The following is a 14272-nucleotide window of genomic DNA, read 5'->3' on the forward strand; positions in this document are numbered from 1 at the left end:
TCTCTCTGCCTCTCCTCCTTTGCAACGAAGGCTGCCCAGGGCGAAATCTTTTTCTATGCAAATTGTCTTTTTCTTGGCCCTCGAATGTGCGCTCTGGGTCCAAGAATTTCTTCCCATGCATGAGGAAACAGCAATGGGAGTGTTACGGGACAGGCGCCCGGGACAGCTTGAGTCTTTGTTTCTCCAAAGGGAGAGAGGGAGGGAACGAGGGGGGGAAACAAACCACGAGAGGTGGACGCGAGAGGGAAGCATCTGGAAATCCTACATGACTTGGAAAGGGTTCTTGGCGACTCGTAAGAGATATATAATTCCTCTCTTTCCCAAATCGCTCCCCTTGCATGGCTGATCTAGACAGTGGTATTCTCTTTTGGGCCTCTGCCGGCAGCTGACTCAAAAGGGTGGGATGGAGGACTTTGTGATAAACATTTGCAGATCACCGTTCGCCCCCTGATCGCCTAGGACAAGTAAGACCCCAATGAAGCGAAGGGGCCTATGTTAGTCATGTCTGTTAACTTCAGTGGGTTGACTCTGAGTAGGGCTAACATTGAATGCAGCACCGTTATTATGTAGTAATGCTTATTTGTTATGCCCCATCTTTCCTCTGGTGAGCTGTTGGTGGCAAACCTGGCTCTCATGCCTCTGCTGTGTTGTAGTGGTTAAGAGCGGTAGTCTCCTAATCTGGTGAACCGGGTTCGGGTCTCCGCTCCTCCACATGCAGCTGCTGGGTGACCTTGGGCTAGTCACACTTCTTTGAAGTCCCCACTCACCTCACAGAGTGTTTGTTGTGGGGGAGGAAGGGAAAGGAGAATGTTAGCCGCTTTGAGACTCCTTCAGGTAGTGATAAAACGGGATATCAAATCCAAACTCTTCTTCTTCTTCTTCAACAACCATGTGAGGTAGGTTAGAAATACTTTTACTGGTGCCCCTAAGGCCACCCAATGAACTTTATGGCTGAGTAGGGATTTGAACCCTGGTCTCCCAGGTTCTCATCCACCATTCCTGCCCATCTGTGGGGAAACTTTAACCCCCCCCCGATGCTGCTGAACTGCAGCCCCCATCAGCCCCAGTGAGCATGGCCCAATGGCCCGGGATAATAATAATAATAATAATAATAATAATAATAATAATAATAATAATAATAATTTATTTATTTATTTATTTATTTATTTATTTAATTTAATTTAATTTAATTTAATTTAATTTAATTTATATCCCGCCCTCCCCAGCCAAAGCCGGGCTCAGAGGGGCTAACAGCAATCAAAGTAACACAGCATTCTAAAATCGATATTCTAAAATCAATTGAAAATCAATTGGCAACCACTGGGCCAGAGTTCTCTGAGGATCACCAAAGGAGGGGGGTCAGGCTGTGCCTTGGCCAGAGGCCTGGTGGAGCAGCTCTGTCTTGCAGGCCCTGTGGAAAGATGTCAAGTCCCACAGGGCCCTAGTCTCTTGTGACAGAGCGTTCCACCAGATCGGGGCCACAGCCGAAAAAGCCCTGGCTCTGGTTGATGGAATGATGGATGATGCGAGTTGTAGTTCAGCAACATCTGGAGGAACAAAGGGTCCCTGAATCATAATCATCATTATCATATTTTTTTGTTTATACCCGACCCTTCTGTTTGGGTTGCCCCAGCTACTCTTCCAACACATATAAAAACATTATAAAACAGCAGAAATTAACAGTAGAAATTAACAGCAGAAATTAACAGTAACAATCTGATCCAATATAAAAAGTAATAATCACTTTAAAAGAAACAACCTATGTAAAATAAAGCAATATTCAATATTCTAATAGTGAATGCACCACATCTGGCTCTTTCAGCTAGCCTAGTTAACAGCCTTTGATAGAACGATTTCAGAGTGATGGAAATATCTCTAGGAGGGATTGGCAGAACAACCCCTTCCCTCCGGCCACATTTACACCATACATTTAAAGCACTCTGGTATCACTTCAAACATTTATGGCTTCCCCTGGAGAATTCTGGGAGCTGCCGTCTGTTAAGGATGCTGAGTGGTGTGGGGAGACACCCCCCCCCATCCCAGCCCACTCCAAGAACTAAAGTTCCCAGATGGTTTAACAGTCAATCCCTCTTTCCAGGGAGTTCTGGGAATTGTTGCTCTGCAAGGGGAATAGGGGCCTCCTCATGACTCTCAAGGGACGCGGGTGGCACTGTGGGTTATTAAACCACAGAACCTAGGACTTGCTGATCAGAAGGTTGGTGGTTCGAATCCCTGTGATGGGGTGAGCTCCCATTGCTCGGTCCCTGCTCCTGCCCACCTAGCAGTTCAAAAGCATGTCAAAGTGCAAGTAGATAAATAGGTACCGCTCCGGTGGGAAGGTAAATGGCATTTCCGTGCGCTGCTCTGCTTCGCCAGAAGCGGCTTAGTCATGCTGGCCACATGACCCGGAAGCTGTACGCCGGCTCCCTCGGCCAGTAAAGCGAGATGAACGCCGCAACCCCAGAGTCGGTCACGACTGGACCTAATGGTCAGGGGTCTCTTTACCTTTACATGACTCTCAGCACCCTTAACAGACTACAGTTCCCAGGATTCTTTGGGGGAAACCATGGCTGTTTAAAGTGGTAGCATAGTGCTTTGTGGTGTGAATGTGGACTAAGCTCACAATCTTCAAGTAGCAATTTACATGTCACATGGGGGCGGGAGGAATGGGCTCTGGTGCTCAGCACCTCACTGCCAACAGTCGGGGTGATGGGAGCTGGAGAACACCAACATCTGGGTGGGCCACAGTTTCCCCATTCATGGACCCAAGGTTCCTGGCAGCACCAGCCAGAAAAGGAGGTTCCCTGCTGTGTCTCTGCACGAGTAGCTGCTATGGCTTTTCTTAAGATTGATTACAACATCGATTGCAACACTTGGCCTTTCAGGTGTTCCTGGACCCCCAATTCACATCAGCCCAAGCCTGCATGGCCCAGTGGCCAGGGATGATGGGAGTTGGAGTCCAGGAACATCTTTGGGGGGGCACCAGCTTCTCCAGTCTTATATGACCTTGGTTGAAAGCCTCCCAGAGTGACTGGGGCAACCCAGTCAGATGGGCAGGGTACAGATACTAAAATTACTACTATTACTATTATTTCAAGAAGCATTTGGCTGGCTGCTTTTGGAAAGAGGTTCCCAGACCAGATGTTCGATGCTGTCCTCCTTTCGGCACAGATGTGCTGTCGAGGCGCACCAAAGTGCCCAGATCCCACCACCTGCCCTCCTTGTTGGCACGACACACCATTAATTGGGATTATTGGGCGTCGTTTCCCCAGCGACCGGCACACAAGCAAATTACAGCTATGCAAATGATGGGTCTCTTCTCAATCTGGCATGAGTGATGCTAGCGGATTATCGTTGTGGTGGATGATAAATAAAAGTGGCAGATGTGCAGGGCAGCTCAGAGGGCACCAGGAGAGGACACAGAGAGGTCATTTGTGAACAGGGTCAGGAGTTCGGCAGGTTGCGCCCGCCAGCCTGTGTCGTGCGGTGCTTTTCGGCCAAACTGCTGATGGGAAGGATTCCGCTGGTTGGCTGAGTTGGGGTGGAGCACTGCTTTTGCCTCTGATTCTGTGTTAAAAATTGCAGAATTAAGCATCCTAAAACCCAGGCCTTCATCCTATTGGGGAACCTCAGGACTGGGGGCTGAGTGTGGCCCTCCAGGCTTCTCCAGGCCACCCCCCTTCCCAAGCCACATACCTTGCCAGCTCTGCTTGTCACTCTCCTTGAATGTTTCTGCCTAGCTGGAAACACTGATCCTGCCTCTTGCTTGCCTGGGTGGAAGACAGAGAGGGGTGAGCTTATGCGTAGAATCTAACCTATAGTAAAAAGGTAAAGGTAAAGGGACCCCTGACCATTAGGTCCAGTTGTGGCTGACTCTGGAGTTGCGGCGCTGATCTCGCTTTATTGGCCGAGGGAGCCGGCGTACAGCTTCCGGGTCATGAGGCCAGCATGACTAAGCCACTTCTGGCGAACCACAGCAGTGCACGGAAACGCCGTTTACCTTCCCGCCAGAGTGGTACCTATTTATCTACTTGCACTTTGACGTGCTTTTGAACTGCTAGGTTGGCAGGAGCTGGGACCGAGCAACGGGAGCTCACCCCATCACGGGGATTCGAACCTTCTGACCTTCTGACTGGCAAGTCCTAGGCTCTGTGGTTGAACCCACAGCGTCACCTGCATCCCAACCTAGAGTACAAAGGGTAAAATTCACATTCATCGCTCCGCCCACTGTTGCCTCTGGCCCCGCCCATCACTGGCATATGGCCCCCAGAAGGGAATGCAACCCTCGGTCTGGAACGGGTTTCCCACCCATGCTTCAATGTATGGAAACCAGGTCCTGTTTGGAACAAAGCTCAGTCCTCCAGGCTGAAGAGGAGGCGAAATAGTGGGGCAGTGGGAAGTAAGGTTTAGGAAGTTCATTGAGGGATGGTTTGGTATCCCTGGATTTACGGCTCTATCGAGCATGGTGCTTGTTGCTGCCATAGTGTCCCTGGTACCCATGAAGGCCTTTCCCGTTCATCCCTTGGGCACGAGGTGGGGTGTTTGCTTACCTTTCACCTCCCTTGAAAAGTACTTAGAGCTGAATGAGGAAGTTAGAAAAATGACTCTCCTTCCCACATCCTCCTTCTGCTCTATCTGCTTTTCAAGATTCAGCATAGTTCTGCCAGATCTGATTTTTACCCAGATCCTTGGAAAGCGAAGTGTGTATACGTTCTCTCTCTCTCTCTCTCTTTCTGTGTTTTTTTTTTTTTTTGGGTGGGTGGGGGGAGGTTGCTGATCCAGAATAAGGGGCAGGGGAGGGAAGTGTCCGGAGGGGGTGCAGACTCAAAAATCCAGTTCATTGACAAGTACATAGAGCAGGGTTGCTGCAAAAGCTGTTGAGCTTTTTTGAGACTTTTAAAAGGAAATTCGCCGAAATCTAAACTTCTGACATGGCTTGCGATTTCCGCCCAGACACTGTTTTCCACTGCCGTATTCCGGCTGTGTCCGGGAATTTCTGGATGTACAGCAGCCCTAACATAGAGCTGAATGAAGAAGTTGGAAAAGTGACTCTCTTTCTCACTTCCTCTTGCATCTCTATGTACTGTTTTCACTGAGAGCCAGTGTGGTGTAGTGGTTAAGAGCGGTGGACTCATAATCTGGTGAACCGGGTTGGATTCCCCGCTCCTCCACATGCAGCTGCTGGGTGACCTTGGGCTAGTCACACTTCTCTGAAGTCTCTCAGCCCCACTCACCTCACAGAGTGTTTGTTGTGTGAGAGGAAGGGAAAGAAGAATGTTAGCTGCTTTGAGTCTCCTTTGGGTAGTGATAAAGCAGGATATCAAATCCAAACTACTTCATGACATGGATCCCTTCTACTGGATTCAACAGTTTGCTTTTCAAAGGGAACAGTGGGCAAAGTTTGTATGTGCATGGTGTGTGGGTGTGGGTGTGTTTTAGGGCTGCCAGGTCAGGGGCATCCCAGACCCTGAGATTTCAGGGCCCAAACCCGAGACTAAAGGCAGGCCCTATAAATGCGGGAGGCAGTGGAAGACAGGAGTGCCTGGCGTGCTCTGGTCCAGGGGGTCATGAAGAGTCGGACACGACTAAACAACAACATAAATGGAGGTTAAAGGGGAGCAGAGGATGGCAGACTCCCCCCGCCCCCCGCTATCATTTGAAGCCAGCTCCCACCAGGCTGAAGCTTGCAAGCCGCATGCACAGTCTTAATATATCATTATCATTACCATCCAAGTGTCCCTGTTTTCCAGAAACAGTCCTGGATTTGCAGAAGGCATTCCGGTTTCTGATTTGATCCCAGAATGTCCCGCTTTCCCTCAGGACATCCTTATTTTCATTGGAGAAATGTTGGAGGGTATGGAGTTATCCAACCCACCCACCCCCCCCAGGCATCTGAAGGGACCCCTGTACAGGGAAGTGTTTTTTAAAAAATGTTTGATGTTTTAATATATGTTGGATGCTGCCCAGAGGGCCTGGGGCAACACAGTCCGATGAGTGGGGTACATTGGGTAGATGTTGGAAGGTATGTATTATCATTGTCATTAAATGCACGCTCACACACCCGTGTATGTGTGTGTGTGTGTGTTTGTGTTTGTGTGAAGTGACCTGAAGGAGAGGTATCCACAGCACTCATTTCAAAATCCAATGAGCCCATGGACCTAAAATGGCCACATATTAGGTGCCCAGTTCCTGGTGCAGAGAAGCTGCTTTAGATAAAGGAGCTAATGTGTTGATGAGGGTTGATGTGCAACTCAAAAGTGTGTGTGTGTGTGTGAGAGAGAGAGAGAGGGGGGGGGCTCTTTGTGCAGGCTGGGCAGAGACTCTAGAGGTAACTCCCCGACCAGCTTCTTGTAAGGACAGTTAATTACCCATTTAGCTGGAAATCTCGTCGTCTTTCCCAGCAAGGGATAATTTCCAGAGCCGGAGCATCACCCGTTGGATTTGCTGCTTTCTACCCCCCACCCCACCCCCAGTCTTCTTCTTGTTGCCAATTCTGCACGGATGGTGGAGATTGAGGGCATAAATATAGCATTCCACCCACCCCACCCCAAAAAAGGATTCTTACGTAAGTGACGCCCCCGCAAGCCCTCTTCCCTCGAATATTATTATTTCCGCCTGTTTACCACCCACGCTGGAGTTCTCCAAATGGCTTGGATTGTGTGCTTTTTTTGTCTTACTTGTTTTGGTTCTCAAGTTTTTATTTTCTGCGTTTGAAAAAATAAATAAATAAATGTAAGAATTGCTTTGCTGGAAGAAATCAAAGGGCATCAAGGAAATTGCCTTGCACCAAGGCAGACCGTTGTTCTATCATCTATAACCCTTGGGAACCTTCTGAGTACCACATGCCAGTGGTGAGCAGAGCCAAACATGGGCAGAGCAACAGGTGCCCATTTTACCTGTGTGCAGCAGGCTGCTTTCTACACACGCTCACACATCCTTCTCCACCCTTCATCCTGGCAAGCAAAAGACATAGAAGCATAGCTGCTGGATAGATCAGTCAGTAAATCATTAGCCTCTTAATTTCAGGGTTGTGGATTCAAGCCCCACGTTGGTCAAAAGATTCCTGCATTGCAGGAATGACCCTCGTGGTCCCTTCCTGTGGGGAGGAGGTGTGGTTTGGGGAGGTTTCTGAGGGCCACATAGTGAGACCTGGAGGGCCTGAGGTTTCCCAGCCCTGTAGAATTATGAGAGAGATTTTAAAAAAACTGTTTTTTTACGTCTGTAATGCTGGCAGACCTACCCATCGCTTTATAAACCTCTGTCATGTCTCACTTCCCCTCCCCCATATCCTTTTTACTTTCTTCCTGAACTGCAAAGCCCCAGGCGTTAGTTTTGCTTCATAGGTAAGGCGCTCCAGCCCTTTGATCATTTTTTAATATATATTTTTTACCCCCCAAAAAATTGCTATCAAAGCAATTCCATCCTTGGAACTATTTTCCAGCATGCAAAAAAGAACAAACCTGTTTAATTTGCTGATGGGCTCGTCTCGGCTTTATTTACTTCTCCTGTCGGGATTGCCAGCAGATTAAAGGTCTTACTTTAAATGTCGATTAAAGCCAGTTCTCTGCCTGGCTTTTAATCAGTTAACTCTGTTTGATTTACATGTTGCAGAAGCTCTGCAAAAGTCCTTCTCTACCCCACCCACCGCAGGAGGCTTCGGGGAGAGGAGAGGATTTTCTGATGACATGTTTGAAACGCAAAGTGAAAGGAAACGGATATGGTCCTGTCCAATGTTGTTGTCACTTTAAACCGGTGTTAGGGAGCCTCTTTCCCATAGGCCAAATGAAACTCTGTTTGCTCCCCGTATTTGACTCGCCAGACAGTTTTGCCCAAGCCATGCCCACCTGCCCTGCACCTGATGTCATACGAGAGGCTGGAATGGCGGACTAGGACCTTAGGAGACCAGGGTTCGAATCCCGACTTGGCCACGAAGCTTGCTGGGGGTGTGACCTTGGCGCCGGTCCCTGCCTCTCAACCTGACCTACCTCACAGGGTTGTTGTGGGGGTTGAATGAGGGGGGGGGAGAGAACCATGGGCACCACCTTGAGCTCTTTGAAGAAAAAAATGGCGGGATACAAATGTGAATACATGGGATTAGGAGTGCATCCTGACCCTGTTCTGGACAAGCTGAAGGATTTGATAATTGGTGACGGGGGGTGGGTGGAGGGGGGGGGCTAATGGCATTGGATGACATCACTCCTCTGCGGACCACTTGCCTGGCCTCTCGCAGCCTCAGTGGCTTTAATAATTGATGGGCACTCTCATTCCCTTTTACAAGACGTTTCCCGTCATGGATGGCAGAGGCCGTAAACTGTGATGGATGGGTGCATTGTGCTGAACAGCAGCAGCCTGCCCTTGCCGGTCCTGGTGGGACGGAATCGACCTGTGACCTTCCCAATCTGGATCTGGCCCTTCGCCTTTTCTTTGCAGCATCCTCAAAATGATCAGCTGCTCATACTCTGTTCTGTTGGAGAACAACATTGCTGTCTCCTGTTCTGGGCCTAAGCGCTTGATGTGGGAAGCAGCCCTTAACACCAAGTCAAACCAATGATCCCCCCTACACTGACTGGCAGCAGCTCTCCAGAGTCTCAGGCAGGAGGCCTTCCTAGCCCTACAGTGGTACCTCGGGTTACATATGCTTCAGGCTACAGACTCCACTACAGACTCCACTAACCCAGAGGTTAAGAACTTTGCTTGAGGATGAGAACAGAAATCGTGCTCCGGTGGCGCGGCGGCAGCGGGAAGCCCCATTAGCTAAAGTGGTGCTTCAGGTTAAGAACAGTTTCAGGTTAAGAACAGACCTCCACAACGAATTAAGTTCTTAACCCGAGGTACTACTATACTGGGACATGGGTGGCGCTGTGGGTAAAACCTCAGCACCTAGGACTTGCCGATCGTCAGGTTGGCGGTTCAAATCCCCGCGGTGGGGTGCACTCCCGTTGCTCGGTCCCAGCGCCTGCCAACCTAGCAGTTCGAAAGCACCCCCGGGTGCAAGTAGATAAATAGGGACCGCTTACTAGCGGGAAGGTAAACGGCGTTTCTGTGTGCTGCGCTGGCTCGCCAGATGCAGCTTGTCACACTGGCCACGTGACCCGGAAGTGTCTTCGGACAGCGCTGACCCCCAGCTTCTAGAGTGAGATGGGCGCACAACCCTAGAGTCGGACACGACTGGCCCGTACAGGCAGGGGTACCTTTACCTTTACCTTTACCTTTACCTTTACCTTTACCTTTACTACTATACTATTTCTGGTTTAGTGGAGTCTGTAACCTGAAGTGTCTGTAACCCGAGGTACCACTGTACTTAGGTGTTCCTATGTTAGAGGCGTCTGTTGAGAAACGTGCACCCAGTTCTCCCACCTGTGTTTCTGTGAAAATGGCAAAGGGCGTTCCACCCTGGTTAGTACACCCCCTTTTTCTGCCACGGCAACCCCGCACAGTTAAGTTTCTCCTGTGTCTCTCAGATGGCAGCAGAGAAGCTCCGGCATTCCACGCCGAGCAAGTTCACCATCTCGAGCCGCACGGACTCTGGGGTGCATGCCCTCTGCAACGCCGCCCACCTCGACATCGAGAGATCAGACGGGAAGCCGCCTTTCGCAGTAAACATCCTCACCGACTCTCTCAACCACCACCTGAAGCCTGAGCCCATCCGGTGAGTTCCCTGCACTTGCAAAGCACTCACCATGTTGTCACCAGCAAGCAGTGGCAGGCGCAGAAATCCTATTTGACTTGGGTTGGTTTGTTTGTTTCTTATTTTTATCCATTCTATTTATACACTGCCTTTCTCAAGGTGGCTTATCTGGTCCTCCTCCTCCCCATTTCACCTTCACAACAACTCTGTGAGGTAGGTTAGGCTAAGAGGCGGTGACTGGCTCAAAGTCACCCAGTGAGCGGAGTACAGATTTGAACCCTGCTCTCTCAGGTCCAAGTCCAACACTCTAACCGCTGCACCACGCTGGTTTAGAGTCAAGCTTACCTAATTCTCATTTTCTTTCTTTTTTTAAAAAAATTGTTTTTATTAATATTTTCTTGGGTTATAAAAGTACATGCGTCATCTCTGCTTTCAGTTCGTGGAATCCTTTATACGAATCAGTTAGATTTGATGTGAGGCACTACTCTAATTCGCGCTTTCTGAAACACACCAATGCTCTAACCACTGAGCTACAGCCCTTTCCTTAAGACATCGGAAGCTGCCTTACACTGAGAGCCAGGCCACTGGGTCCATTGTCTACATCAGGGTTGGCAAGGCTTACCGGGCATGGGTCGGATCACTCTCGCAGAGATCATTCGCGGGCTGTACCGGCGCAGCGCGGTGCTAGAAATCACGTTTGTGCATGTCCGTGGTGCTGGAAATCGCTTCCTCACCTGCCCAGACGCCGAAAATCACACTTGCACAGAAGCGATTTTCGGCATCTGGGATGCACAGATGCGATTTCCAGAGAAAAAAATGGCACAGCCCGAATGATATGAATCAGAACCATGTGGCTATTTCTGGACTGTCCACAGGCCGGATCCAGAACCCATTCAGGCTGGAACTGGCCCGCGGGCCTTAGGTTGCCGACCTGTGATCTACACAGACTGGCAGCTGCTCTCCAGGATTTTGGACGGGATAATTCCCATTCCTACCTCCTGGGGAGACTGGGGATTGAACCTGGGACCTTCTGCATGCAAAGCAGATGCTCTAACCACTCAGCTACAGCCCTTCCCTTTGAAGGCATGAAGGAGCAGCTCTAGTTAAGTCGGCCCCTTTGCCCCCTGAGGTTGCCAGCTCCCCAGCACTGGAGATTGTTCGATAATCGCATGGCGTGTTGCCAGGCTCCTGCTGCGGGGGGGGGGGGGGGGGGGAGGTCCTTATACACCCAGTGTGGTGTAGTGGTTAAGAGCGGTAGTCTCATAATCTGGCGAACCGGGTTCGATTCCCTGCTCCTCCACATGCAGCTGCTGGGTGACCTTGGGCTAGTCACACTTCTCTGAAGTCTCTCAACCCCACTCACCTCACAGAGTGTTTGTTGTGGGGGAGGAAGGGAAAGGAGAATGTTAGCCACTTTGAGACTCCTTCGGGTAGTGATAAAGCGGGATATCAAATCCAAACTCCTCCTCTTCTTCTATTCTGACAGCCCAGAGCAAACAGGCAGGAGAGGATCTTCTTGACATTTATTTTCTGTTATGCTATTCTAGCGGTTGTCATGGATCCCATGCAACGTGGGCACAATCCCGAGTTTCAGCTCCCCTGCTCCCCAAGGGCTGTGCGTTCCTTGTGGTACGGCTCTTCTCCCTCCTTTGTTGAGATGTTGCATAAGTAGATTCACCACCCCCTTACACAGAGGCACCGCTAAGTCAGGGAAATGACTCCACTGTTCCAAAGACTTTTGGAGGTGGGGGATAAGGATCCTTGCCAGGGTTGTGTGTGTATCTGAGCTCCTGCGATTGATTGATTGATTGATTGATTGATGAATTTGAAAGCACTTGTTCATAAAAACTCAGCAAGACCTTGTGCATCATGCAGAATGACTTTGAAATACAGTGGTGCCCCGCAAGATGAACGCCTCGCAAGACGGAAAACCCGCTAGACGAAAGGGTTTTCCGTTTTGGAGGCGCTTCGCAAAACGAATTTCCCTATGGGCTTGCTTCGCAAGACGAAATGTCTTGCGAGTTTATCCGACTTTTTTTTCCTTCCCCCCCTTTTTCTAAGCGCTAAGCCGCTTATCAGCTGATCCGCTAAGCCGCTAAAAGCCGCTAATAGCGCTAATCCGCTAAGGCGTCAAGACAAAAAAACCGCTAGACGAAGAGAATCGCGGAACGGATTCTTTTCGTCTTGCGAGGCACCACTGTACAGTGGCACCTCAGGTTACATAACTTCAGGTTACATACACTTCAGGTTACAGACTCCGCTAACCCAGAAATAGTACCTCGGGTTAAGAACTTTGCTTCAGGATGAGAACAGAAATTGTGCTCCGGCGGCGCAGCGGCAGCAGGAGGCCCCATTAGCTGAAGTGGTGCTTCAGGTTAAGAACAGTTCAGGTTAAGAACAGACCTCCGGAACGAATTAAGTTCTTAACCCGAGGTACCACTGTAAATAAAAGCATCAGTAGAGACTGGTAGGCAGGAAGAAATGAAAGTGGATTTGAGAGCCTATGTGGTACAATGGTTACAGCGCTAGACTAGGACCTGGGAGACCAGGGTTCGAATCTTGTTTTAACTGACCTCGCAGCAGGGTTGTTGTGCAGATAAAATGGGGAGGACAACTCTGTACACTACCTTCAGCTCACTGGAGAAAAAGGCAGGATGCAAATGCAATAAGTAAATAATTGCAAAGCCCTGACAGGGTATCACAGTTTTTAGGAGGTGTCTAATACGGCCTTTCCCAACCTGTGGGTGGCGAAGTTGTAAGATACTGTATCTTACAAAGCCTAAGTAAATCAGTTGCAGGCTTTATCAGTACAGTGGTACCTCAGGTTACAGATGCTTCAGGTTACATACGCTTCAGGTTACAGACTCCACTAACCCAGAAATAGTGCTTCAGGTTAAGAACTTTGCTTCAGGATGAGAATGGAAATCGTGCTCCGGCAGCGCAGCGGCAGCAGGAGGCCCCATTAGCTAAAGTGGTGCTTCAGGTTAAGAACAGTTTCAGGTTAAGTACGGACCTCCGGAATGAATTAAGTACTTAACTTGAGGTACCACTGTAACTCCTGAAATAATTGCTTGTAATTCTTAGCTGGTAGGATTCATATACAGTATCTTACAACTTCTTGTTTCATTGGCTTACCGTCAGTGGGGAGCCACTGTGATTAGAGTGTAGGGCCAGGACCTTAGAGAACAGGTTTCAAATCCTCCATTCAGCCATGAAGCTCTCAACTGGGTGGCCTTGGGCCAGTCACTGCCTCGCAGCCTAGCCTACCTCACAGGGCTGTTGTTGTGGGGATTAAATGAGGAAGGGGAGAACCACTTTTGTGACCTTGAGCTCCTTGGGAGAAAAAAAAGTGGGATGAAAATGCAACAAACAATAAATTGATGGGTCACCTTGCCAACTGACTCCGAGCTTGTGGGCCACCATACCAAAAAGGCTGGGAACCACTGGTCTAAAAGAAGGCAGGAATTGTTCCTGCCGAACCTCTGGTGGCAGGGTGTTCCATGGGGCAGGGCCCTGGCACACTAAAGGCTCAGTCCCTAGTAAAGCCTGAACCATGCTGAATTTTTTAGATTGTAAGCCCCTCTGGGCAGAGACCAGCCCTCCTGCATGCTGCAAAATGCCATGTGTGCTGATATGGTGCTGCGTAAAAAGGGGAGGCGAGAGTTCGCTGCCTCTGTTGCGGGGGGGGGGGGCAATGAGCTTTCGTCTGCCTTCCGGTCGCTTGATTTTTTTTTTTGTTTTTTTAAAAAAGAAAGAAACAGAAGGCCGATTAGAGAGTCCAGTTGGCGCCCGGCCCCTGCTTTGCACAACGAATAGCAAGTAGTTCTGATTGTCGACCCGTCCGTCTTCTCTCTCCCCTCCCACACCCCCAACTCTCAGGCTCCGGGTTTGCTTTTCCACCCTAATCCTTGTTTTGTTTAACACAACTTGGCTCAAATGCAGATGCATCACATTCAGGTTGATAGGGCTGATGTCAGTCTTTTTTTGTTTGTTTGTTTGTTTCGTTTTTACTCTCCAATTTTCCTCCAGGGTTGGGGGGGGCGGAATCTAACACCTCCTGTTCGTGAGGTAACAGTGCAAATATTTAAAATAGTGGTTCCCGAATTTTTCCAGGCTACCGCTCCCCACTTGGTTCCATAAACTCATCTCCAGTGCTCTCTACCCTATAAAAAGGAATTATTCAGAATAGCCGTTTGCACAGCCCACTAAGGAAAATAATAACACAATAAAATTCAAAACTGTAACCATTAATAATTGCATGTTTATTCAACATCCAGTTGAAACTAAAGTTCCCTAAAAGTTTAAAGTATTTTATTTTTTTAAGGCCCCTGTCTGCTGAGGTTGCTTAGGCTCATAGAGGTGTGTACCCAACGGATTCTTACTCAGAGTAGACCCATTAAAATAAATGGACTTAAGTTAGACATCTCCATTCCTGTTAGTGGATCTAGGCCACACTCACACCATGCATTTATAGCACTGCGGCACTATTCTGAACAGGCATGGCTTCCCCCAAAGAATCCTGGGAGTTGTAGTTTGTTAAGGGGTACTGGGAGTTGCCGGGAGATCCTCTCCCTCCCAGAACTACAGTTCCCAGAGTTCCCTGGGAAGATGGATTGTTAAAACTGCTCTGGGATTTAACTATAG

General features: G+C 49.2%; 1 protein-coding gene across 6 annotated transcripts in view; it reads left to right on the forward strand.

Moving 5' to 3' along the window:
* The window catches only part of PUSL1 (pseudouridine synthase like 1), a 73951-nt gene that overhangs the window by 14762 nt on the left and 44917 nt on the right, over positions 1-14272 (forward strand). For 5 of the 6 annotated variants that reach the window (XM_081871318.1, XM_081871317.1, XM_081871319.1 and 2 more), the window contains exon 3: positions 9462-9649. In XM_081871318.1, coding sequence (XP_081727444.1) covers positions 9462-9649 — 188 coding nt within the window. Of the gene's footprint in view, positions 1-242; positions 294-9461; positions 9650-14272 lie in introns of those variants that run through there. The other variant, XM_081871320.1, reaches the window with a different exon arrangement.

The sequence above is a fragment of the Podarcis erhardii genome (assembly GCF_964252035.2).
Source record: "Podarcis erhardii genome assembly, chromosome: 7".
Taxonomy (NCBI): Eukaryota; Metazoa; Chordata; class Lepidosauria; order Squamata; family Lacertidae; genus Podarcis; species Podarcis erhardii.